The sequence below is a fragment of the Papio anubis genome, chromosome X (assembly GCF_008728515.1).
Source record: "Papio anubis isolate 15944 chromosome X, Panubis1.0, whole genome shotgun sequence".
NCBI lineage: Eukaryota > Metazoa > Chordata > Mammalia > Primates > Cercopithecidae > Papio > Papio anubis.
The window spans coordinates 107148817-107170882 of NC_044996.1; the positions used below are offsets into that span (position 1 = coordinate 107148817).

Sequence of the window (22066 nt, forward strand, 5' to 3'; positions counted from 1 at the left end):
AAAAGCCACCTTAAGCACATATCGGATCTGACCCTTATTTCAGTTCACGCTGAATAAAAGAGGAGAATTATCTGTTGTAAGGATCATCTCTCTGAGTCCCGCAAATTTACTATAATAGGATGACTTCCACTGCATGCAGTGGAAATTTTTTCTATGGCAAGTGTACTTGGTTGAATAGTGTTCTTCAAAATTCACGCCCACCCAGAGCCTCAGAATGTGACCTTATGTGGAAATAGTCTTTCCAGATGTAATTAGTGAAGATGAGGTCATACTTGATAAAAGTGGGCCTAAATTTAATATGGCTGGTGTCCCTATAAGAAGAGGGGGGATTTGTACAGAGAGACACAGACGCAGAGGTAAAGTGATGGAAGCAGAGATTAGAGAGATGCACCCATAAGCCAAGGAACGCCTGGGGCTACTAGAAGCAGGAAGAGGCAAAAAATGATCCTCCCTGAGAGGCTTCCCAGGGAGTGTGGCCTGTCAACACCTTAATCAAACTTCTAGTCTCCAAAACTGTGAAAGAGTAAATTTTTATTGTTTTAAGCCGTGCAGTTTGTAGTAATTTGTTACGGCAGCCCTAAAAATCCAAGACAGCAAGATAAAAACACCTGGTGAAAGCATTTGGTGGTGTCTAGTTTTGTTTTGGCCGGATGCAGCAGATGATGCTGGTGCTCTACTCAGAGGCACCCGGGAGATCCCTTTTCATGGCTTCTGCTCCCTCCCCCAGTTTCAGTGTTTTTAACACCTAGTGCTTGTAGTTCGTCTTCAGGGGACAGCTCTCTGGCTACCAGGCTGCTTTTCCCATCAAAAGTGCCAGGGGATTTACCACTCCACCTCTTCTGCTGCCCTTGACCAATGCTGGGATAACTTTAGGGCATAACTTACACTCCAGAGCTCACCTGTGAGATCAGACTGAAGCTGCTTTCTGTGGGACTGTGCATGACATGGGACTAGGCTGACCAAATCACCTTGGTTTGCCCGGACTCTCAATTTTAGCACCCCAAACCCCATGTCCCCAGAAATCTCTTGATCTTGGGCAAATCGGGATGGTTGGTCACTGTAAATGGCATCCTTGCTTAGATTCTTCCCTTTCCCTGTCCTGCTCCCTCTAATCCCTTAGGGATCTCCCTCGGAAGTACTTCCTTAATGAATCATCTGTACACAAATCCCCACAGTGGTGTGCTTGTGGGGAACCTGGCCTAAGGTTGATATTTAGTAATGGTGCTGGAACATTTATTTCACCATGTGAAAGAATACATATAAATAAAAATATATACCATCTACGTTTGTGTAAGTACACTGTATGATGTTCCCACAACGACAAAGTCACCGAAGGACCCATTTCTCAGAACGTATCCCTGTTATGAAGCCATACGTGACTGTATGGTGAAAATAAAGTCTCCCTCCTACCTCTATCCTCAAGCCTCCCAGTTCCCCTCCTCAGAGTCAACAATTATTACCAGTTTCTTGTGTATCAAAAGGGTTACATTGGGCCTATGAAAGAAGTCATGTATTCCACACATGCTGTGAGAGATAGCAGCAAGGTAGGAGGTATGCAAGGGTCATTTTCATAGCCACGTGGGGCTCAAATTTTATAAGCCAAAAGGCCCCCAGCGTTGAGTTTTGAAATACTAAGCTGATGTAGATGCCATCACTGTGATCCTCACATTGAATTTACATTTTTCTACCAAATTGCAGTATTAGAAAAATGACAGTATCATTCCCATGGGTTGAGAATTCTATGCTGCCTGAATTTTATTGCTTTCTTCAGCCTTCGTGGTGGTAATGCACGATGCCAGTCATCATAATGGCCTACAGCAGGGTATTCAAAGGGATAATTCAGACATGCTTTCAACACTGACTCATAGAATAAAAGGCATCAGCCAAGACTATCTCTTATTGTAGAGATCGGAAATTGGACTCTCAAGAGGCCAGATAGCTATTTAATAGTAGGGCTAGTAACGTAACCTAAATTTTGTGGCCTCACCTGTGCTATACTTAAATAGAAGAAAGCTTTTTTGTCACTGGGTAATTGCATCTGAGGATGATTTAAGAGAGGGGTTAGTTTCAAGGCAAAAAGTTTCCCTACCTTTGGAGTAGCTGCCTGAAGGTGCATCCCGAATTTCGCTGCGCTCATCATGATGGAGTGCAGGATATTGTTCCCATCCCCGATCCAGCTGAGGGTAAGACCTTTCAGAGAGCTATAGTGTTCCTAAAAGGCAAGGGATGAAGGAGATGAAATCCAGGAGTAAATTCACTTATGCATAGCAATTATTAAGGTTAAAATAAATAGTCTTAATCTCAATATTAGTGCCTTATTAGAAGGAATGAATTCCCAATTTTTTGCATTACACAGAGCAATTCAATAATATGAATGTACAATCACAAAAACATGGTAAAATGTCTTAATATCTTAAACCAAGGCATCATATGAACTTGTACAGAGACTAAGAGTTTCATACATTTCAAATCTGAATCTTAGTTGTATTCATTCATTGGATACAAATGAGCACCTTTGATGTCCAGACACTGAGACACTGTCCTTGGCCCTGGAGATATAACAATAAACAAAAGAGACACAAATCACTGCTTTTATGGAGCTGAAATTCTTTGGTATGAGAAAGGGGAAATACAGAATACCTGGAACAGTGTAGCATGGTGGCTCAGAGCATGTTCCTATTATATGAAGTTGACAAAGATGCTCAATAATACTGTTAGTTGGCCAGGTGCGGCGGCTCATGCCTGTAATCCCAGCACTTTGGGAGACCGAGGTGGGTGGATCACCAGAGGTCAATGTGGTGAAACCCCATGTCTACTAAAAATACAAAAATTAGCCAGACGTGGCACACACTTGTAATCCCAGCTACTACGGAGGCTGAGGCACGAGAATCACTTGAACCTGGGAGGCGGAGGTTGCAGTGAGCCAAGATCATGCCGCTGTACTCCAGTCTGGGTGACAGAGTGAGACTCTGTCTCAAATAATAATAATACTGTTGGTTGTTTATGGCTATAGATATGTGTAAAGATACTAATATCGGGATAATAATATATTTGTGGAAGGGAAGAAAATGAGATCAGGCAGTGTCACATGGTGGGCTTCAACTCTATCTGTAATGTTTTATTGAAAAACAGCAAAGAATTATAAAGTAACTACTCCATCACGTTAAAAATTGACAAAAATGTGTGAACACGTGAATGTTTGTTTTATTTTCTTGAAGTGTCTGTAGGTTTTATATATTTTATATATTTAAAAAGATTAAAAAAGAGAAAGGCTAAGCAATTTGGAGATCACAGAACTACTAGTTAGCTAAGCTAGAATTTAATTCCAGATCCATCTGATTTCTATTCCATGCTCTTAACAAGCTGCTATTTATTCATTCAGCTCCTACGTTAAGTATCTCCTATATGAAGGCATTGCACGAGGTCCTGCAGGGGACATTATGATGAACAGGACAGCTCATTTTCCCTCAATGAATTTATAATCTAGTAATGAATGATAAAGCCCCAGGGGGAAGCATTAAATTATCTGGTGTATATGTAAAGCCACAGCCCCAGACAGTTACTTTGGTATCTGACATAATTATATCATCTTCTCTGCATGGATCTCATCCTCATGTCCAAAGTGTTTTATTTTGAGCTTAACCTCACATTTAAATGTGTGTAGTTTATTCAAATGTGGAAGAAGATGGGCCTATCCAGTTTATCTTGTCTCCTCAGTCATCCATAGACATAGAAACCATGGCTGTTAGGATTTCCAGAGGCAATACCATGTAGATTGGCTGTGGCAAACCAAACAAGGGAAATCTTTCAAAGTTATTCAAGTTCCTAATTTGGGAGGACTAGAATGGCTAAATTTGAGCTCCAATTCTATAAATTCTGCATATTCTTTTTTTTTTTTTTTGAGACGGAGTCTCGCTCTGTCGCCCAGGCTGGAGTGCAGTGGCCGCATCTCAGCTCACTGCAAGCTCCGCCTCCCGGGTTCACGCCATTCTCCGGCCTCAGCCTCCCGAGTAGCTGGGACTACAGGCGCCCGCCACCTCGCCCGGCTATTTTTTTGTATTTTTTTTTAGTAGAGACGGGGTTTCACTGTGTTAGCCAGGATGGTCTCGATCTCCTGACCTCGTGATCCGCCCATCTCGGCCTCCCAAAGTGCTGGGATTACAGGCTTGAGCCACCGCGCCCGGCCAATTCTGCATATTCTTAAACCTACTTTTAAACAACCAGTTTGTTAAAATGATAGAAAGTGGCCCCTGTCCCAGAGTGACTTAGTAACTGACCGTTTTGAATATTCAAAGCACACTCCACCAGTCTTCACTCCCAAGCCACAGACTCTGATGTCTATAGAATCACATACGGCTTGTCCATGTTGTATGCTCCAGTGTTCTCTATTCATTCATTGTGTTAAATATGGCACCGAAATCAAAGGGATTGACAGAACAGAAGATGAGATACGGGCTAAAAGAGTTTGGGAATAGAGTTGAGTGCAGAAGGATCTTAGAGTCTGTTTTTAACAATGCCCTGTTTTCCCCAGAAAATGCACACATAAGCTATAATTCTTTGTCAAGCTGGTATTTGAAAATAAAACCCCAATGCCATGATTTAAGTAAACGGTTTCACTTAGAGCAAGTCAGAAATTATTTGTTGATTTTTCTCTTTTGTAAGACAAATAAATAAACCAACCTGGAGCGTGAGGTAATCAGCCAGGATCTGGATAGGATGGTACAAATCTGACAGCCCATTGATAATTGGAATGGATGCTTCTTTAGCCAGGGTGTCCAAATCTGATTGTTTATACACTCGAGCCAATACTGCATCTGTCATGCTAGACAATACACTGTGGCAAACCAAGAAAAAGATAATCTAAGTTAATTATGCTTAATAATGCCTTATTTAATATAAGATAAGAAATAATAACAAGAAATACTAACAAATAGAATTTTTACTACGTGGAAAAACCTACCAACATTACAGGTTTAAAAGGTAATATTAAACACATATTCATTACTTAAGCCAGATGTTCTACCTTCCACGACTTATCCAGTGACCAGCGATTTTACATTTTTTATGGAGATAATTGTGGGCCCAGCAGACATAATGATGAATTATAATTGATAAATGGCCATTGGTTAAAAGGGACAAGACCAAAAGCAAGATATACAGAGAAACATTAATGACCTGCCATATGGCTAATTTTCTTTTACATCATCCAACAGAAAAAAGATACATTTTCACTGTGGAATTGCAAGTCCCAGTGTGGCAGCCATGGAAACGCACACACAGATCGCCCTACAGAAGAGAACTTGCTTGAAGAGAGCCATTAGCTGACACTCTAGCTGCTACACCTTCGGATGCCCTGCAGCATTCCTGCTAAGGCCACCCTCCCTAGGCTGTTCCAAACTGATGACAGAACACGGTGGGGAGAATAGCGCTGGGCCATTCCTTCCTGACAGGGGACCCCTCTGATGGGCAGTCTGTGCTCTGGGGCTCCCCATCAGCCTGGCTGAGACTTTCTCAGAGCTGCACTACTGGATGAGGCTCTCCCTACCCACCCGTCCTTCCTTCCCACAGGGGTCAGACCTGCCTCCCTGTCTGAAGGCCCTCTTGGCCCATTCCTGCTTCCTCTCTCATTTTGCTTCTTGGTGTTTCCCTCAATAAATCTCTTGCAAGTCTAATTGCTTCTTGGAGTCTGCTTCTTAGTGGACCTGAACTGACACAGAAAGCAATAAACTCTGGTGCTTACAAAATTCAAGGACTGCTTGGCCCCAGAGATTACAGGATCAAAGATTAAAAACTATATTTCTATAACAATATTTTTCTAGACTTACAGATCAGATTTTTTCTAATTTTTAGTGGATTTATCATGCCCATGGCTCCCAGATTTTCAAATTTCATGAACCAGCAAAATTTCCAAAAATATGTGGAGATCAACATAAGATTTGCAACTCTTTATTTACCAAATTAAGAGCATGAGAAAAGCAAATAAACAGGTATAATATGTTACTACCTTAATTTAATTTACAAAGGATATTTTTAACATCAAAAAGGTGTGAAAGACAATTTCAAAGAATAATCCTTGAAATGAATTATTTGAGCTTTATGAAATTCACTATATAATTCTTATCCTTATTTTTCTTATTTTACCACTTCTGATGGAAGTTTCTCCACACCAGGGTCAGTGAGGACAGAGATTTGTAAACCACTGCTTTGAACTATCTAAGCATGCTGTATTTGATAGCATGAGGAGTGAATAAAAGATCCATTTTACAAAAAAAAAAACCACAAAAATCAAAACAAGAAAACGTGATATTGGTTAACTTTTGATGGTGGACTAAGACAAGGGGTTTTCAAATTTTGCTGCACAGGAAAGTCACTTGGAGAGTGTTTGTTTTTGAGATGGAGTCTCAGTCTGTCTCCCAGGCTGGAATGCAGTGGCGCGATCTCAACTCACTGCAACCCCCTCCTCCCAGGTTCAATCGATTCTCCTACCTTAGCCTCCCAAGTAGCTAGGATTACAGTCTCGCCACCACACCCAGCTAATTTTTGTATTTTTAGTAGAGACGTGGTTTCGTCATGTTGGCCAAGCTGGTCTCAAACTCCTGACCTCAGGTGATCCGCCCGCCTCGGCCTTGCAAAGTGCTGGGATTACAGGCGTGAGCCACTGCACCTGGCCACTTGGAGAGTTTTTTTAAACTCTTGATGCCCAGGCCATATTCTCTATCAATTAAGTCAGAGAAATCAAAATCTCTAGGAGTGGGACCTAGGGATCATTATTTTTAAAAATATTCCTACTATATTCTAACATGCTGCCAAAGCTGAGAACCAAAACTAGCACCTTGCTCCTCAGAGTAGCAACATCAGCATCATCTGAGAGCATATTAGATCTTCAGAATTTCAGGTCCCACCCAGATTTACTGGAGCAGAATCTGCATTTTAACAAGGTTTCCAGGGGATTCATTTGCATATTAAAGTTTGAGACTCCTAAGAAAGAGGGAATTGAGACCGCCATATTTTTGAAAGCATCATCTATTATTTTCTTAAAATCCTAACCAGGCAATATATCAAGAGTAGACAAAGCTTCTGAGATGGCAGCCCACAAAAACAGAAGACTCTATCTATAATATCCTTAGCAGGGAGGGAATTGAGGGAAAAAGGCAGCTAAACTCCTCTGAGCAAAGAATAATTCACCATCTTCTGTTAAGGCCCTTCTCATTAGAGAAGCAACTACCCTTCCTTATTCGATGCCCTAAGACAATGGTTCCCAGACTTGGGTGTGTATGGGAACTAAGTGAAGAACTAATACTAATAGATTACACAGAAATAGAGTAGGTCCTAGGCCTTTGTCCTCTTACTAAAACAGACATTCTGTTTTTCATACTATAAGAATGCAGGCTTCCATCATGGAAAAGTAACTTAAGTGGAGGTAGATATGTCAATAAGGTCTATAATTATAATCAACTATCAATTCCCTATATCAGATGAATTCATTAATTTTATGATGCCTAAAACCCCAAGAAAGAGAGAGAGAGAATCAGAGGGTGGGGGCAGAGGAGTGTTTAATCCTAGAGGTCATACTTCAGACTTCTTTAAACATGTAGCACTCCCTAAAGTGTGTACAGACAGGATAAAAAAAGGATAAGAAAAGTGTGGATTAACATTGCAGTTGACCTTCTGGAATCTCATAGCCAGAGAAGCAGATTTAACTTCTGTTATAGCTTCTCAAATCCTTTTAGGCAGCTAGGACCCTTGACTGCCAACTTGTTATGGTTTTTTCGAACTTTACAATACGTTGTTGAATTTTACTAGATTTAGTGTGTGTCACATGCAGACATTATCTTAACCTCAGAGATGAAGAAATCAAGGCCTTTTAAAATCTTGGAGTAATTAGAGCAAGGTTAGGAAAGAGTGAGGAAGATGAGGCTGAAAGACAGAAATGCTAGTGGAGCAATTGGAGAAGTCAACGACCTGTACACATGAGTCTTTCAAGAAGATTGAAAAAAAGGCAGATATGTTTTCCTCTTTAACAAGTCCCCATCCCCAAAGCTCCTGAAGCAAAGCAGTCAAAAGATAAGCATTCATTTAATTTCTCTGTTTATAATGTCAAGCTGATATCCCTGGAACCTCTGTGGTGTAATTTCATGGGACTGTGCCTGGTTGGTTTTTTTCAGGTTGCAACACTTTTCTAGAACAGAGGTTCTTTGCTTTGGCTGCACCTTAGTATCACCTATGGAGCTTTTAGAAAATCCTGACACCATATTCTGCTTTTTGGAAGGTTAAATCAGAAGCTATGATAGTGGGACCCATATCAACATTTTTAAAGCTCCCCAAGCTGCTCCAATATGAAAACTAGGCTGAGAACCATTGTCCCAGAAAACAGAGAGTGAGAGAGGAGGTGGGAGGAAAGTGGGCTACCGTGCTGCTGGGTGACACAGTGCATCAATGTAGAGGAAGAAACTCTTAGTAATTGCTGAAATCTCATACAATAAGAAAAATAAGGGATAACGATATGATAAGCTATACTGGAAAGAACAATATTTTACACACTTATAAAAGAAGTATTTTCTTTAAGCTCAGTCACTACCAAGAGAAGTCCCAAAGCAGCAGTAATAGCTGTACTCTTTCCCTACTTGACACTTGTAAACATCTCTAGTGACCAGATTTTTGTCTCTAATATTGTTCTATTTAAAAAAAGAACCAGAAACCACTAGAGGATAGTCAATTTCATGTTATTGGGCAGAATAAAATCAGAATAGGTCTGTAACATTTTGTTGTTGCCAGGAAACAAGAGTGATTTGTTTTCTAAATGGCAGGGACACTGCTGAAAGGAAAAACAGTCAACTTAAAGGAGCTCCCATTTTTCAAGTTGTGATCATTTGTAGTAACAAAGATCATGAAATGAAATAAATTATGCTTCTAAAGGGACGTGATGCACATAAGAAAAAAGTTAATGTAAATAAAATGTACAAAATTATGATAGTAATATCAAAGAAGAGTGAATATTGTGTACATTTAAATTTATTTACTTAAGTAGGAAAGTGTTTATACATAGCTATAACTATAGATAGATATTTGTGGGGTTTTGTTAAGTATATTTCTGTTCATATAGTATAGATATGTATTGTTTTTATCTGCATAAGCCACAAATAACTAACATAATTTGTAAGCCAAATTATTGCAAGAAATAGTAGAAACTGTACCATGAATAAATAGGCCTCAGCAGCATTTGTGGTGTTATATATATAAGTGAACTGGAAAAGGAGTCCAGCGGTTAGCTAGCACCAGGCACATATGCAATTTCCAATGAGGAAGACAATAATAACCATTTACTCCAAAATACCAACTTAGTTAAATGTCCATAAAAATAAGTCAATATTTTTTTTCCAGATGGAGTCTTACTCTGTCGCCCAGGCTGGAGTGCAGTGGCGCTCTCTCAGCTCACTGCAACCTCCGCCTCCCAGGTTCAAGCAATTCTCCGGCCTCAGTCTACCGAGTAGCTTGGATTACAGGCATGCGACACCACGCCCGGCTACTTTTTGTATTATTAGTAGAGACGGGGTTTCACCGTGTTGGCCTGGCTGGTCTCAAACTCCTGACCTCAGGTGATCGCCCACCTCAGCCTCTCAAAGTGTTGGGATTACAGGCATGAGTCACCGCACTTGGCTAAGAAGTCTAAATTTTAAGATTCACTTTTCTGTTTCTCTGGAAGTGAAATCTTTTGATGATTTTTTAACTAATTAATTACAACACAATGCCAATAAGAAAGGTCAATGTTTTTAAATATTGAAACCAGGCCAGGTTAATATATTATTAAATATTGCAATGAGTCATGTGATGCCAGAGATTAAAAACAAACAAATAAAACTTAAATCTTCTAAATTTCTTTAAAAATCAGAATCCATGGCGGGGCGCAGTGGCTCACACCTGTAATCCCAGCACTTTGGGAGGCTGAGGCGGGCAGATCAACTGAGGCCAGGAGTTTGAGAATAGCCTGGCTAACATAGTGAAACCCCATTTCTGCTAAAAATACACACACACACACACACACACACACACACAAATTAGCCAGGCATGGTGGCACATGCCTATAATCCCAGCTACTCGGAAGGTTGAGGCAGGAGAATCACTTGAACCTGGGAGGCAGAGGTTGTGTTGCACTCCAGGGGACAATGACAGAGTGTAATTTTGATCGTGGCCATTTCAAAAGCATTTGAACTGGAATTAGTTGGCCAGGTTGGGCCACCATATCTTGCATGTCTATGTCAGGGAGACTTGGCTTTCAAGGGGACAGCACTCAGCCCCAGGAGGAGCCTGCAATTCATCCTTGTCTCACAGTTTGTGCCATCCATGGGGATAAAGGACAGTAAGGAACTAAACAGAACCTGCTGTCTAAATGGGGGAACCTGCACGCTGGGGTGCTTTCGTGTCTGCCCTTCCTCCTATGGATGGAACTGTGACCTTGTTGTGTGCAGAGAGAGCTGTGAGTCTGTGCACCATGACACCTGGCTGCCCAAGAAGCATTCTATGTGTAAATGCTGGCATGGCCAACCCCACGGCTTTCCTGAGGCATTTCTACCTGGTTGTGATGGCCTTGTGATGGATGAGCACCTCATGGCTCCCAGGACTCTGGAATACTACCATCTACATGTACCACTTTTATGCTAGCTGGCATGTGCCGTTCCATACAAAGTTACTATTAACTGACATTTACCTATTTCCAGAAACAACAATTTTAGATATCATGCAATTTCATGACCAGTAAAGTCTGCTTCTCCAATGTCCTAACTGAAAGAAGATCATTTGTTAGTTGCCTTAAAATAATGAATACAATTTTGGGAGACCGAGGCAGGCAGATCACAAGGTCAGGAGTTCGAGACCAGCCTGGCCAACATAGTGAAACCCCCGTCTCTACTAAAAATACAAAAATTGGCTGGTTGTAGTGGCATGCGACTGTAGTCTCAGTTACTTAGGAGGCGGAGGCAGGAGAATCGCTTGAGCCAGGGAGGCAGAGGTTGCAGTGAGCCAAGACCACGCCATTGCACTCTAGCCTGGGTGACAGAGTGAGACTCCGTCTCAAAAACAAAAACAAAAACAAAAACATTTCCATAATGGTCCCTAACACTTCCTCACTTCCTTAACGTACCAATTACTTCTTACCTCTGCCCTGCCCTCCCCTCAGAAACTACTTTCCTTTTTCAAAAGAAAGTCAGCCGTATGTACATTGTGCCCAAGTCCTATGTTTCTTGATACATGTAACTCTACCAAGGTCTTATTAAGATGGTCTTTTAAACAATTGAATTATATCTTCAGATTATTAAAGGCTAATCCTAATGTGAACCTGAGGATAAAGTTTTGAGCAGAGTTGATCAAAATCAATTAAAATGGTCTCTTTAAAATGAAAGAAAGCCTCTTTAAAGGGAGGTGATGGAGGGAAGGATCAGAAAGCGCTGGGATAATAGAAATCTGTCTGCATGTGTGCCAGTGAGATGGGGTAAAAAGGAGGAAGCAAATGGGAGAGATGGACAGGAAAAGAGAAAATGAATTACTTGATTGATGATTAGGTGGATGTAGAGAAGCAAGTTAAAAGACTAAATTGAAGGGCAAGTTTCCATCATCTACAGAAAGTTATACAAGACAGACTCTCCTTTTTGCTAACAGCATTATAAAAAGAATGAAATCTCCTTGGAAAAAAATTATACCTAAATTTCCCCAACAAGATTGCTTAGTAAACTATATTTTCTCCAAGCTATGCAATTATTTTAACTGTTATAAAAGAAAAGAAAATGTTCACAATATATTTAGTTGTAAACCAGGCAATAAAATTATATATTGTAAAGCCTAATTAAAAATACATTGTGTATATGTGTATGCACAGTAAAAATGGGAAATACATTGACAAAAAGTGTCAGGTGGTAGACAAAATAATGGTCCCCAAAGATGTCGATGTCCTAAACCACAGAATCAATGAACATATTGCTTTACTTGACAAAAGGAATTTTGCAGATTCATATTCATAAGTTAATGATCTTGAGATGGGGAGATTACCCTGGGTGGGCCCAATATAACACTAGAGAATAAGAGAGAGGCAGGAGGTTACAAATGAGAGGAGAAGCTATGAAGACACTGGGTTTGAAGATGGAGAAAGGGGGCCTCAAGCCCAAGGATATAGGCAGCCCTTGAAAGCTGGAATGGACAAGGAATTGGATTCTCCTCTGGAGCCTCCAGAAGGAACACAGCCCTGTGTACTCATGTTAGACTTCTGCCCTCCAGACCTGTAAGATAATATATTTGTATTGTTTTAAGCCACTAAGTGTGTGGTAATTTGTTAAAGCAGCGATGGGAAATCAATGTAGATTCCATGACAAAAAGCAAAAACTATGTGATAAAAAGATATTGTCTAGTGGCCAGCAGCTTGAGTTTAAGTCACCTTGAATTTAGCAATCAGTTCCCACTAACCAACCAAAATTAAGTGACTTGCCAGTAATCCACTTAACCTGTATCCATGACTTCCTGAGGCGATGTGTTTGTTCTTTCCAGTCTGAAAAAATGACATAAACCCTGAGAAAGTATAAAGAGTCTCTTGTAGAATTCCCAGCAACCCAGCAATGCACAGAAGTTTAAATTCCAGGACCATACAAAAGTAAAAATAAAAGGAGATTTAAGAATAAAAAGCAAAATTAAATCTATGACATTAATAGCTTTGTGCCCAGTTATATTGTCAAAAAAATAATTGGTTCTGTAATCAGTGTGGTACTTTACGTGTATTTTTTCCTTTGTAAGATGTTTAATGCAGGGAAATCTGAAATGTTAGGCTTGTGATTAAGTTGAATGTTTAAATGTATTTCACTAAGTTTGCAATCAATGTGTAAATGGTTGAGGAGATTTGTTTTGTTCACTTAATATACATTTGATTTATTGGTTGTATAAGTAGTATGTGAATATTTAAAGCAACGAAAACTTGAACAGGCATCAGAATTACCGGGACGACTTGGTAAAACACAGCCAGCTGCTTCTGATTCAGGAGGTCTGGGTTGAGGCCCGAGAATTTGCATTTCTGAAAAGCTCCCAAAGGCTATTTATGCTGTTGACTTGGTGGCCATGCTTTGAGGAACACTTATCATTTTAGGTTTTAAAATGCTAAATGTTTGACAAATTCATAAGGTTATGAAACTGGACTGTAAACAAAGGACAAAGGGTGTGGAATATCCCTGTAGGCACAAAAAGCCCCTTGGACATTAAAGAACCTGTGGGCAAAAGGGAGCATGACAAAGCCTGGCAGAAAATGCCACTTTAGTCCTCTTTCAGCCTCAAGAGCTTCAAGTAAGGTGGAATCCAATGATATGGGGTTTGAGACGGAGCAGCTTCTAGGTTACTTTCACATTGGACTCAGTTGGGGGAACAAAGATATTAAAGACACTTAACTAGACAATTAGTTCATATTATTTTGTGAATGACATTGATATCTACTTCATGCTTAAAATTACTAGAAATCACCATTTTAATTCTTCCAGGCTACTAAAGATCTTTAAAAAATGAAAACGAACCTTTTTCACTGGAAACAATGACAACCCTGTAACTAGAGCTGGACTACAAGCACATTAATAGTAATCTGGGATTTATAGAGCTCTCCATCAATCTAAAACCCTAGCTTTAAATATTGTAAGGGTTTTATTATACGTGCTACAAATGAAAAGTAGACAAGTTTAAAAAATACTCTCTGGTTCTGTAATGACTTTTCATTTTGGCGTTTTTTCATTTCTATTAATACATACAGTTCTGCTTGCCTTCCAGTACATTCTTACAGCTCTGCAGACGATCTTTGGCATTAGCCAACAATGGTAGCAAAAAAGCTTTTGCAAAATCCAAATTACTCAAATTTAAAGTTTCCCACATATACCAGTTTGCCCTGGAAGTTTAATGGCCAATATTAGAATTTTTCAAACATGATTAACAAGTTAAAATATGTATTCAACCTATTTTGTCTAAATATTTAAAATGTCTAGTTTCATTCATCATCTCTTTTCCTACTGTTTAGAAAAAGGAAAGGCATGGCATGAAACTTTAAATGGAAAGATGGTTTGAGAGATAAAATGTTAACATCCATTATTTCTGGATGATGGTGGTATCAGTGGCTCTGTTTTTTTTTTTTTTAAATGTTCCTTAGTATATTCTATCAAAAGGAATATTATTTTAATAATCAGACAAAATACCATTCAAGAAAGGAAATTTCTCCCAAGCATGACTTTGAAAGTAATTGAAAATACCCCAAGTCTTCTTAGAGCAATGGCTAACTCTTGGTCTTGATAAAGAAATGTACAAGATGAGCCTGCAACATCTTGTCACACCGCAAAGCAAGGGAGTTATCGAAGACTGATGGAGTTAGGTCAAAATGACCCAACTTGAACAAAGATGACATTGACCAAATATGGGACAATTTGATAATTAATAAGAATAATAATTATAATACATTGAAACGTTCAAATGTATGAGCATCCAATGAGTTTATAAAGATACTAATAAAATGGAAGAACAATGGGAAGAATCATAGCAAGACCAATTCTAACTCAATTTCAAAGAGAATTCTCAGATTGTATAAACTTTTGGTGAGAATAGTCAGACTACATAGATATCAGACAAAATAGCTGAGTATGTAAAGAGTGCCTTAGTACTGGGTACTTTTATGCAGGGCTCAATGACCATTTTGAGAGAGTGACGGTCACTCTCTCCATGAAAACGATGGTCGCTATAAATAAATCCTTTCCAACCCTTAGTTTCTGTTGTTGTTTGGTGTTTTTTTTTTTTTTTTTTTGGTATAAGATTGAAACTTGTTTAGGAATTAATGAAAACACCCTGAAGGCTGAAACAAAACAAAGCAAAATGAAACAAAAAAAGACAATAAACAAAGCCCCTCATGACCCCAGGAAAAGCTGGTGCAGAGTTAGTGTGGTTGGGTGAACAAATACTAAAAAATAAAAAACAAGTAGTGTGCTGGGTCAGATCAAACATGGATGTTGATGAGCAAACATGGATGTTGATGAGATGGACAATCATACAGCAATCCTGGTCCTCTTAGGAGTTGAGTTGTTCCTAAAGTATTGGAACATGGTGAAAGTGTCTCAAAAGCCAAAGGCAAACAGGTTGTATTCTCATAGGGTCCTGTTATTCACTTCCTCTTTTGTCTCCATCCTGCCTTGTTCGAATCAGACTGCATGCCCTCTAAACTCCAGTTTCTTTCACTGACAACTCTTACCAGTTGAACAGCTGACTGGGAGATAGAGGAAGGACATTTTGGTTGTGCATATTACATCCTTGAGAACTCCGTAATCACTTAAAAATGGATGTTTCTGATTTTATTTTTTGTCAAATTCGGCCAAGTCCCAAAAGGAGACTTAAGCAGACTTCATCTCTATCCCCAATGTAAATTCGTTATGAGATAAACTCTCTGAGTCTCCCTCTAGGAAACAGAATATTCTAGCCCTCTGGCATCTCTACCCAGATAATGATTTTAGTTATATCAACATAAGAATGATGAGGAAATAAGATGGATAATACCCTCAGCAAACCTAGATGGGTTCTTGTCAAATGGGCTGGTGTTGGAAGAAGCCAGAGATGTTGAATAAAATTGCCATATTCAATTTATTAATGAAGGATCTATAATGGCCAGGTTGTTTTGATTTAAATGTTAGATCCCAAGTTGGAAGACCTTAGAGAAAGGTGAACGGGGTATAATGCCATTTAGAATAACTTCTTCAAAATGTGCTAATGGAAGTTCAGTGGGTCAGTGTAAGCTGTTTAGGAAAACCACAGATATAGCCAAAATTGAGTCAGTGCTTGTCTTGAGATTGGGTTAGATCGTAACTTGATTCAACCAACATTGCTTGAGTTTCTTCTGTGTGCCTGTCCTTTACAAGCATGATCTCATTTACCCTCATATAATGCATTAAGATAAGTAAAAGTATCTCCATTTTGCAACTGAGGAACCTGAGACTCAGAAGCATCCGGCCCAAACCATAAGGGCTAGTGTGTGGTAGAGCTGTGAATTGAACCAAAACGTGCCTCTGCTTTGAAGGCCCTGTCCTTGATGCTCCGGCACACTGCCTCTAAGAGAATATATCATTGCTCATGCTGTGAGAGACTGGTTTTGTCATCATTCTTCCCAAGAATACAGAATTTTCATACCTGCTGGGTTCTTGGTGTTCTCTGTAAAGGTTCATGGAAGTATCATATTTCCCATTAAGTACCAATTTATTACTACCTCATGAGGTACATATTTCCCATTAGGTACCAATATTTTGAAACATTTTACCAAAAATTATAAAACATTTAACCTTTTCAGTCTGGATATAATTGTTATAAATACATAAATAACAGTATTCCAGCTTTTTTTTTTTTTTTTAAGAAATATTCCTTTTAATATGACAATGATTCACTCCTCTTGAGGATTGGGCCTCATCCACAAATCCCTCTATAACTTTCATTATTTGAGAATAGCAATGATTGGAAACCCCTTTTATGGTGTCATAGGGACATGTGGATATGTGGTTGTAGTGGGTTGAATGGCGTTTCCCCAAAATCCATGTCTACCTAGAAACTCAGAATGTGAGCTTCATCGGAAGTAGAATATTTGCAGATGTAATTAGTTAAGATGAAGTCATATGGAGTAGGGTAGGTCCCAAATTCAATGACAGACATTCTTATAAGAAGAGGAGAGGATACACAGAAAAGCCCAGGCAAAGATGGAGGCAGAGTTTGGGGTGATGCCAAGGAATGCCAAGGATGACTGAGAGGCACCAGAAAGGGAATTGTGGTCCTGTTGAAACATTGATTTTGGACTTCTAGCCTCCAGAACTATGGTCCTGTTGAAACATTGATTTTGGACTTCTAGCCTCCAGAACTATGGGAAAATAAATTTCTGTTGTTCTAAGCCACCAGGTTTGTAGTAATTTGTTGTGGCGGCCCTAGGAAACTAATACAGTGGTCTACATTCGTTTTCTTTTCTACTGGTTTTACATTAGCTAAACACACTTTAGCAATCACTACCATACGTAAATTACATCTATAGGGAAAGAAATTAGAGTAGAACAATGTTACATTATTTGGCTTTATATGGAGCCTTTCATACACCTGGTTCCTGAAGCTGCATTGCTAAGTACAATATTAGAAGGCAAACGACTGTGAAGCTATTATGCACTTTTCAGTAGTACACTCAGAGCATTAGGCATGAAAAGCTGTCATTACAGAAGAAACAGAAAGCCTTGAAACTGGAGTGATAATGCCCCACTTGCTATTGCTAAATTCCATATGATTTAAAACTTCTAAAAAATCAGTGATCTGAGTCATGCAAAGGTGTCACTTCTAGTGTCACGTCTAAAAGGACAAGCCCAGAGCAAGAAAAAGAAAAAGAATATCCAGTTCATAACCCCAGTAGAGCACCTGGTAACTGACAAAATCTGAAAATACCCTCACCTCTGACGTAAACTTAACTGAATACCTATGTGTATGTTTTGTGTTTTCTGATATGTTAGGGGGTGAGAAAGAGTTTCTAAGGGAGACTCTTCAATAAAGGGAAGTGAGCAATAGGACTGATTCTATCCAGGGGAACCTAGGCCTCCAGGGATCCATACTGAAGCAAGAAAACAACTCAAATCTTAAGGCTGTCTTCCCATGGATATAACATACACTCCCTTACCAGTTACAGTACATCTAGGTAAAAGAGATTGAGCAAAATTCAGAAGAGAGATGAGAGCCTGGTTGTGTAGAAAAAAGCTAACATAGCAGCCTTGAGGTGGCTGTCCTTCAAAGGGCTGCTTACAAGGCTGACCCTTGACTAGCATCTGGGAACTTGGACTTTAGGAGGGTTCCCACCATTCCCAGAACTGATAAGGGTGGTTCACTGTGCCCAAACTATTTGTATATGCACTTTGTTTAATGCTGAACACCTGCTTTCCTTCTGGAGTCTGGAATTTTGGGATCACGCTAGGCAGAGGGCACTTTTGTAACTAGGCCCCAGTAAAAGCCTTGCGAACTGGTTTGCTGGGGAAATTAAGCACATCCTGTGTGACACCACTGGGAGGGGACTTGTGGAAGCTTGTGCCTAGTCTCCCCTAGACTTTACCTCATGCAACTTTTTTCTTGGCTGATTTTGCTTTGTGTCTTTTGTTGTGATAAGTCTTAGCCATGAGTATCACTGTATGCTGCTCCCTGTGAGTCCTTCTCATGTGGTGTTAGAGACTCCAACACATCAGCTCCTCCAAAATATCAGTGGACAGCTCCACCTCAGTGCTCCCCTTCAGTCACCTTCAGATTATACAAAATGCAACTCAGACCGAGCTAAGGAGATTTCAGCCACAATATTCTATATAGTGAATAGGTTTTATTATTGTAACAAGGAAGAAAAGAACAAGACATTTTTTTCCCTCCTTAATTGTCAGATCTTCTTTGGGATACTTGTTTATTATGATCTAATTTTTAAAATCTTACTTAACTCTAAATGTAAGACTTTTTATTGTAATAATACTTCAAATGAGATCTAAAAAGTTTCTGCACAGCAAAAGAAACAATCAACAGAGTGAAAAGGCAACCTATAGAATGGGAGAAAATATTTGCAAACCTGTGTCTCATATGGGGTTCATGTCCAAAATATTAGGAATGCCTACAATTTAACAGCAAAAAAAGTCAAAATTAAAAAAATAGGCAAAAGACTTAAATAGATATTTCTGCAAAAAAGGTATATGAGTGGCTAAAAGGTATATGAAAATGTGCTCAATAGTACTAATAATTAGGGAAATGCAAATTAAAACCACAGTGCAATATCACTTTACACCTGTTAGGATGACTATTATCAAAATGACAAAAGATAACAAGTGTTGACAAGGATGTGGAAAATTGGAACCCTTCTGCACCATTGGTGGTGATATAAAATGGTGCCACTACTATGAAAAACAGTGTGGAAGTTCCTCAAAAATTTAAACATAGAGTTATCATATGATTGAGCCCCCTTCTGCATATTTAGCCAAAGTAATTGAAATCAGAAACTCGAAGAGATACTTGTATTATTGTGTTCCTTGAAGCACTATTCACAATAGCAATATGTGGAAACAACCTAAATATTCATCAACAGATGAATGGATAAAGAAAATGTGGTATATATTTACAATGAAATATCATTCAGCCTTACAAAGAAGGAAATCCCAGCCTATGCAATATCACGAATGAACGTGGAGAACATTATGCTAAGTGAGATAAGCCAGTCACAGAAGGACAAATATTGCATGAGTCCACCTATGTGAAGTATTAAAATAGTCAAATACATAAAAGGAGAAAGTAGAATGGCGGTTGCCAGGGGTTGGGGGTGGGGGGCAATGAGCATAGATGTTCAACAAGCATTTCAGTTATAGAGGATGAATGAATAAGTTACATATATATATATATATATATATACACACACATTTTTTTTTTTTTTTGAGACAGAGTCTCACTCTGTCACCTAGGCTGGGGTGCAGTGCTGTGACCTCAGCTCACTGCAACCTCCAACTCCTGGGTTCAAGTGATTCTCCTGCCTCAGCCTCCTGAGTAGCCAGGATTACAAGCATGTGTCACCACGCCTGGCTAATTTTTGTATTTTTAGTAGAGATGGGATTTCGCTATGTTGGTCAGGCTGGTCTCAAACTTCTGACCTTGTGATCCGCCCACCTCAGCCTCCCAAAGTGCTGGGATTACAGGCGTGAGCCACCAAACCAGCTTTTTTTTTTTTTTTTTTTTAACGGAGTCTTGCTCTGTTGCCCAGGCTGGAGTGCAGTGGCACGATCTTGGCTCACTGCAACCTCCACCTCCTGGGCTCAAGCGATTCTCCTGCCTCAGCCTCCTTAGTAACTGGGACTACGGGCGAGCGGAATTTTATTTTATTTTATTTTTAGTAGAGATGGGGTTTCACCATGTTGGCCAGGCTGGTCTCAAACTCCTGACCTCAGGTGATCCGTCTGCCTCGGCCTCTCAAAGTGCTTGGATTACAGGCGTGAGCCACCACACCCAGCCATAAATAAGTTCTAAAGATCTGCTGTACAATACATTGTATTTTGAATGTGTATTTAGGATTTTTATTCCTTGTTCTGATTTTATCTTTCCTTTCTTTGGTGGGTGAGACTGAGGACCAATATGTAAGGTGCTTTTTAAAAAATCAGGTTTAAAATATGTTTCTTTGAAGATTTTAGAATATTAATGGCTTCCCTTTTGTTCCTGAACACATCCAGCTTGTTGCTGCCTTAGGCTGATGCATCAGCAGTTCTTTCTGTGACGCTCTTCCCACAGCATTGTGTACCTGGCTCTGTCATTTTATTGAGCTCTTAACTGTCCCCTCCTCAGAGAGGCCTTCCCTGACCACCCAATCTAAGGCAGCCCCCACCCTACCAACAAATAACCCTGCTTTAGCTTCATCGTAGCACTTATTTCAACCTGCTCATCTATTCATGCTTTATTTATTTGTTTAGCAAAAGCCTCCTTGCTCCAGAATGTAATTTCCACTCCAACAAGAATCTTGTTTGACTTGATCAGCATTTTATTTTATTTATTTCTTTGAGACAGAGTCCCGCTCTGTCACCCAGGCTGGAGTGCAGTGGCTCAATCTCGACTCACTGCAACCTCCACCTCCCGGGTTCAGGTGATTCTCCTGCCTCAGCCTCCTGAGTAGCTGGGATTACAGACATGTGCCACCACACTCGGCTAATTTTTGTATTTTTAGTAGAGATGGGGTTTTGCCGTGTTGGCCAGGCTGGTCTCGAACTCCTGACCTCAGGTGACCCCCCCCACCCCCCCACCCCTCGGCTTCCCAAAGTGCTGGGATTACAGACGTGAGCCACCGCGCCCAGCCTTGATCAGCATTTTATTCTCAGTGCTAAAACAATGTCAGGAAGAAAAACGAGGCATTCAATAACTATTTCTGAATAAATGAATAATTAAATCATTTGAACAAATAAGTGACACTTTGGAAATTGCATTTAACAGCTTTCAAGAGACTGGCCCGGTTTTCTTTCTTTCTGTTGATATACTCACTATATTCTCCCTCAGGCTCTTCTTTCACCAACGTGCAGGCACTTTTTATTTGACCAGGCTCTCAAAGCACCTGGACCAGCAGATGGAGAAGCAACACCGTCAATCAGTGTCAGGTATGCACGATTCTTTTGATTTGAAAGGGCCAACAATGTCATTTAATCATCCTCCAATCCCTTTGCACCTTAAAATGTTAAACTTCTACAAAAAGCAAAGGAGGCGATTGCTGAGGGTTACCAGGTGCGTATCAGCAAGGTAGATGTCATTAAGATTCGCTTCCTTGCATCTCCTGTTCAATTGCATCGGTAGAAAGTGGTGGATTTCTCTTGTCTTCTTCAATTTAGCTTTATTGAATTTCTGAGTCCCAGCATATCTTGTTTGTCAGATATTTTGGCAGATTAAGCAGTAATGAGGTACACAGAAGAAAGTCAGATTTCTACAATAGCTACCCTACTCCTTTTTCGGACATCCCCCATCTCCCATCCCATACTCTTCCGATATTGTACTATCTTTCTTCTCTTTGTACCTTGAGGATTTCCTCCTCCCACTCCCTAATTGCACCTGTTCTCATGGCACAGCCTTCTGCAATTCTCCCACATTGAGACCATGGAGCTCATTTTTACCACTGAGCTTGTATTTCTTCAGCTCTCAACTTCACTCAAGGTCTTTATCTCCAATGGCTTGTGAACATTTGCACTCAAAGGTTCAACCTTTAATGCAATATGTTCAGTACCTAATCTGTCACTGTCTCCACAAAGCAGAAACTCCTTTCATTTTCCTGCTTCTGTCTTTTCCCTCTGTTGATTGTGCTTGGTATACTTTCATTGTAATAAATCATAACTATGAGTATGACTATATGCTGAGTCCTGTGAGCCCTCCTAGAGAATCATCAAACCTCTGGGTTGTCATGGGGACCTCTTGACGTGAAAGTCAATGTTTTCTTTTCTCTTTTTCTTTTCTTTTGAGATGGAGTTTTGTTCTTCTTGCCCAGGCTGGAGTGCAATGGTGCAATCTCGGCTCACCGCAA

The 22066-nt window shown here is 39.8% G+C and overlaps 1 protein-coding gene across 2 annotated transcripts in view; it reads right to left on the bottom strand.

Annotated features, from left to right (window-relative positions):
- OTC (ornithine carbamoyltransferase) overlaps positions 1-22066 on the bottom strand; it is a 73113-nt gene that overhangs the window by 18117 nt on the left and 32930 nt on the right. For both annotated transcript variants that reach the window (XM_009197403.3, XM_003917578.4), the window contains 2 exons: positions 4681-4834; positions 2090-2212 (listed from right to left, as the gene is read on the bottom strand). In XM_009197403.3, coding sequence (XP_009195667.1) covers positions 2090-2212; positions 4681-4834 — 277 coding nt within the window. The remainder of the gene's footprint in view (positions 1-2089; positions 2213-4680; positions 4835-22066) is intronic.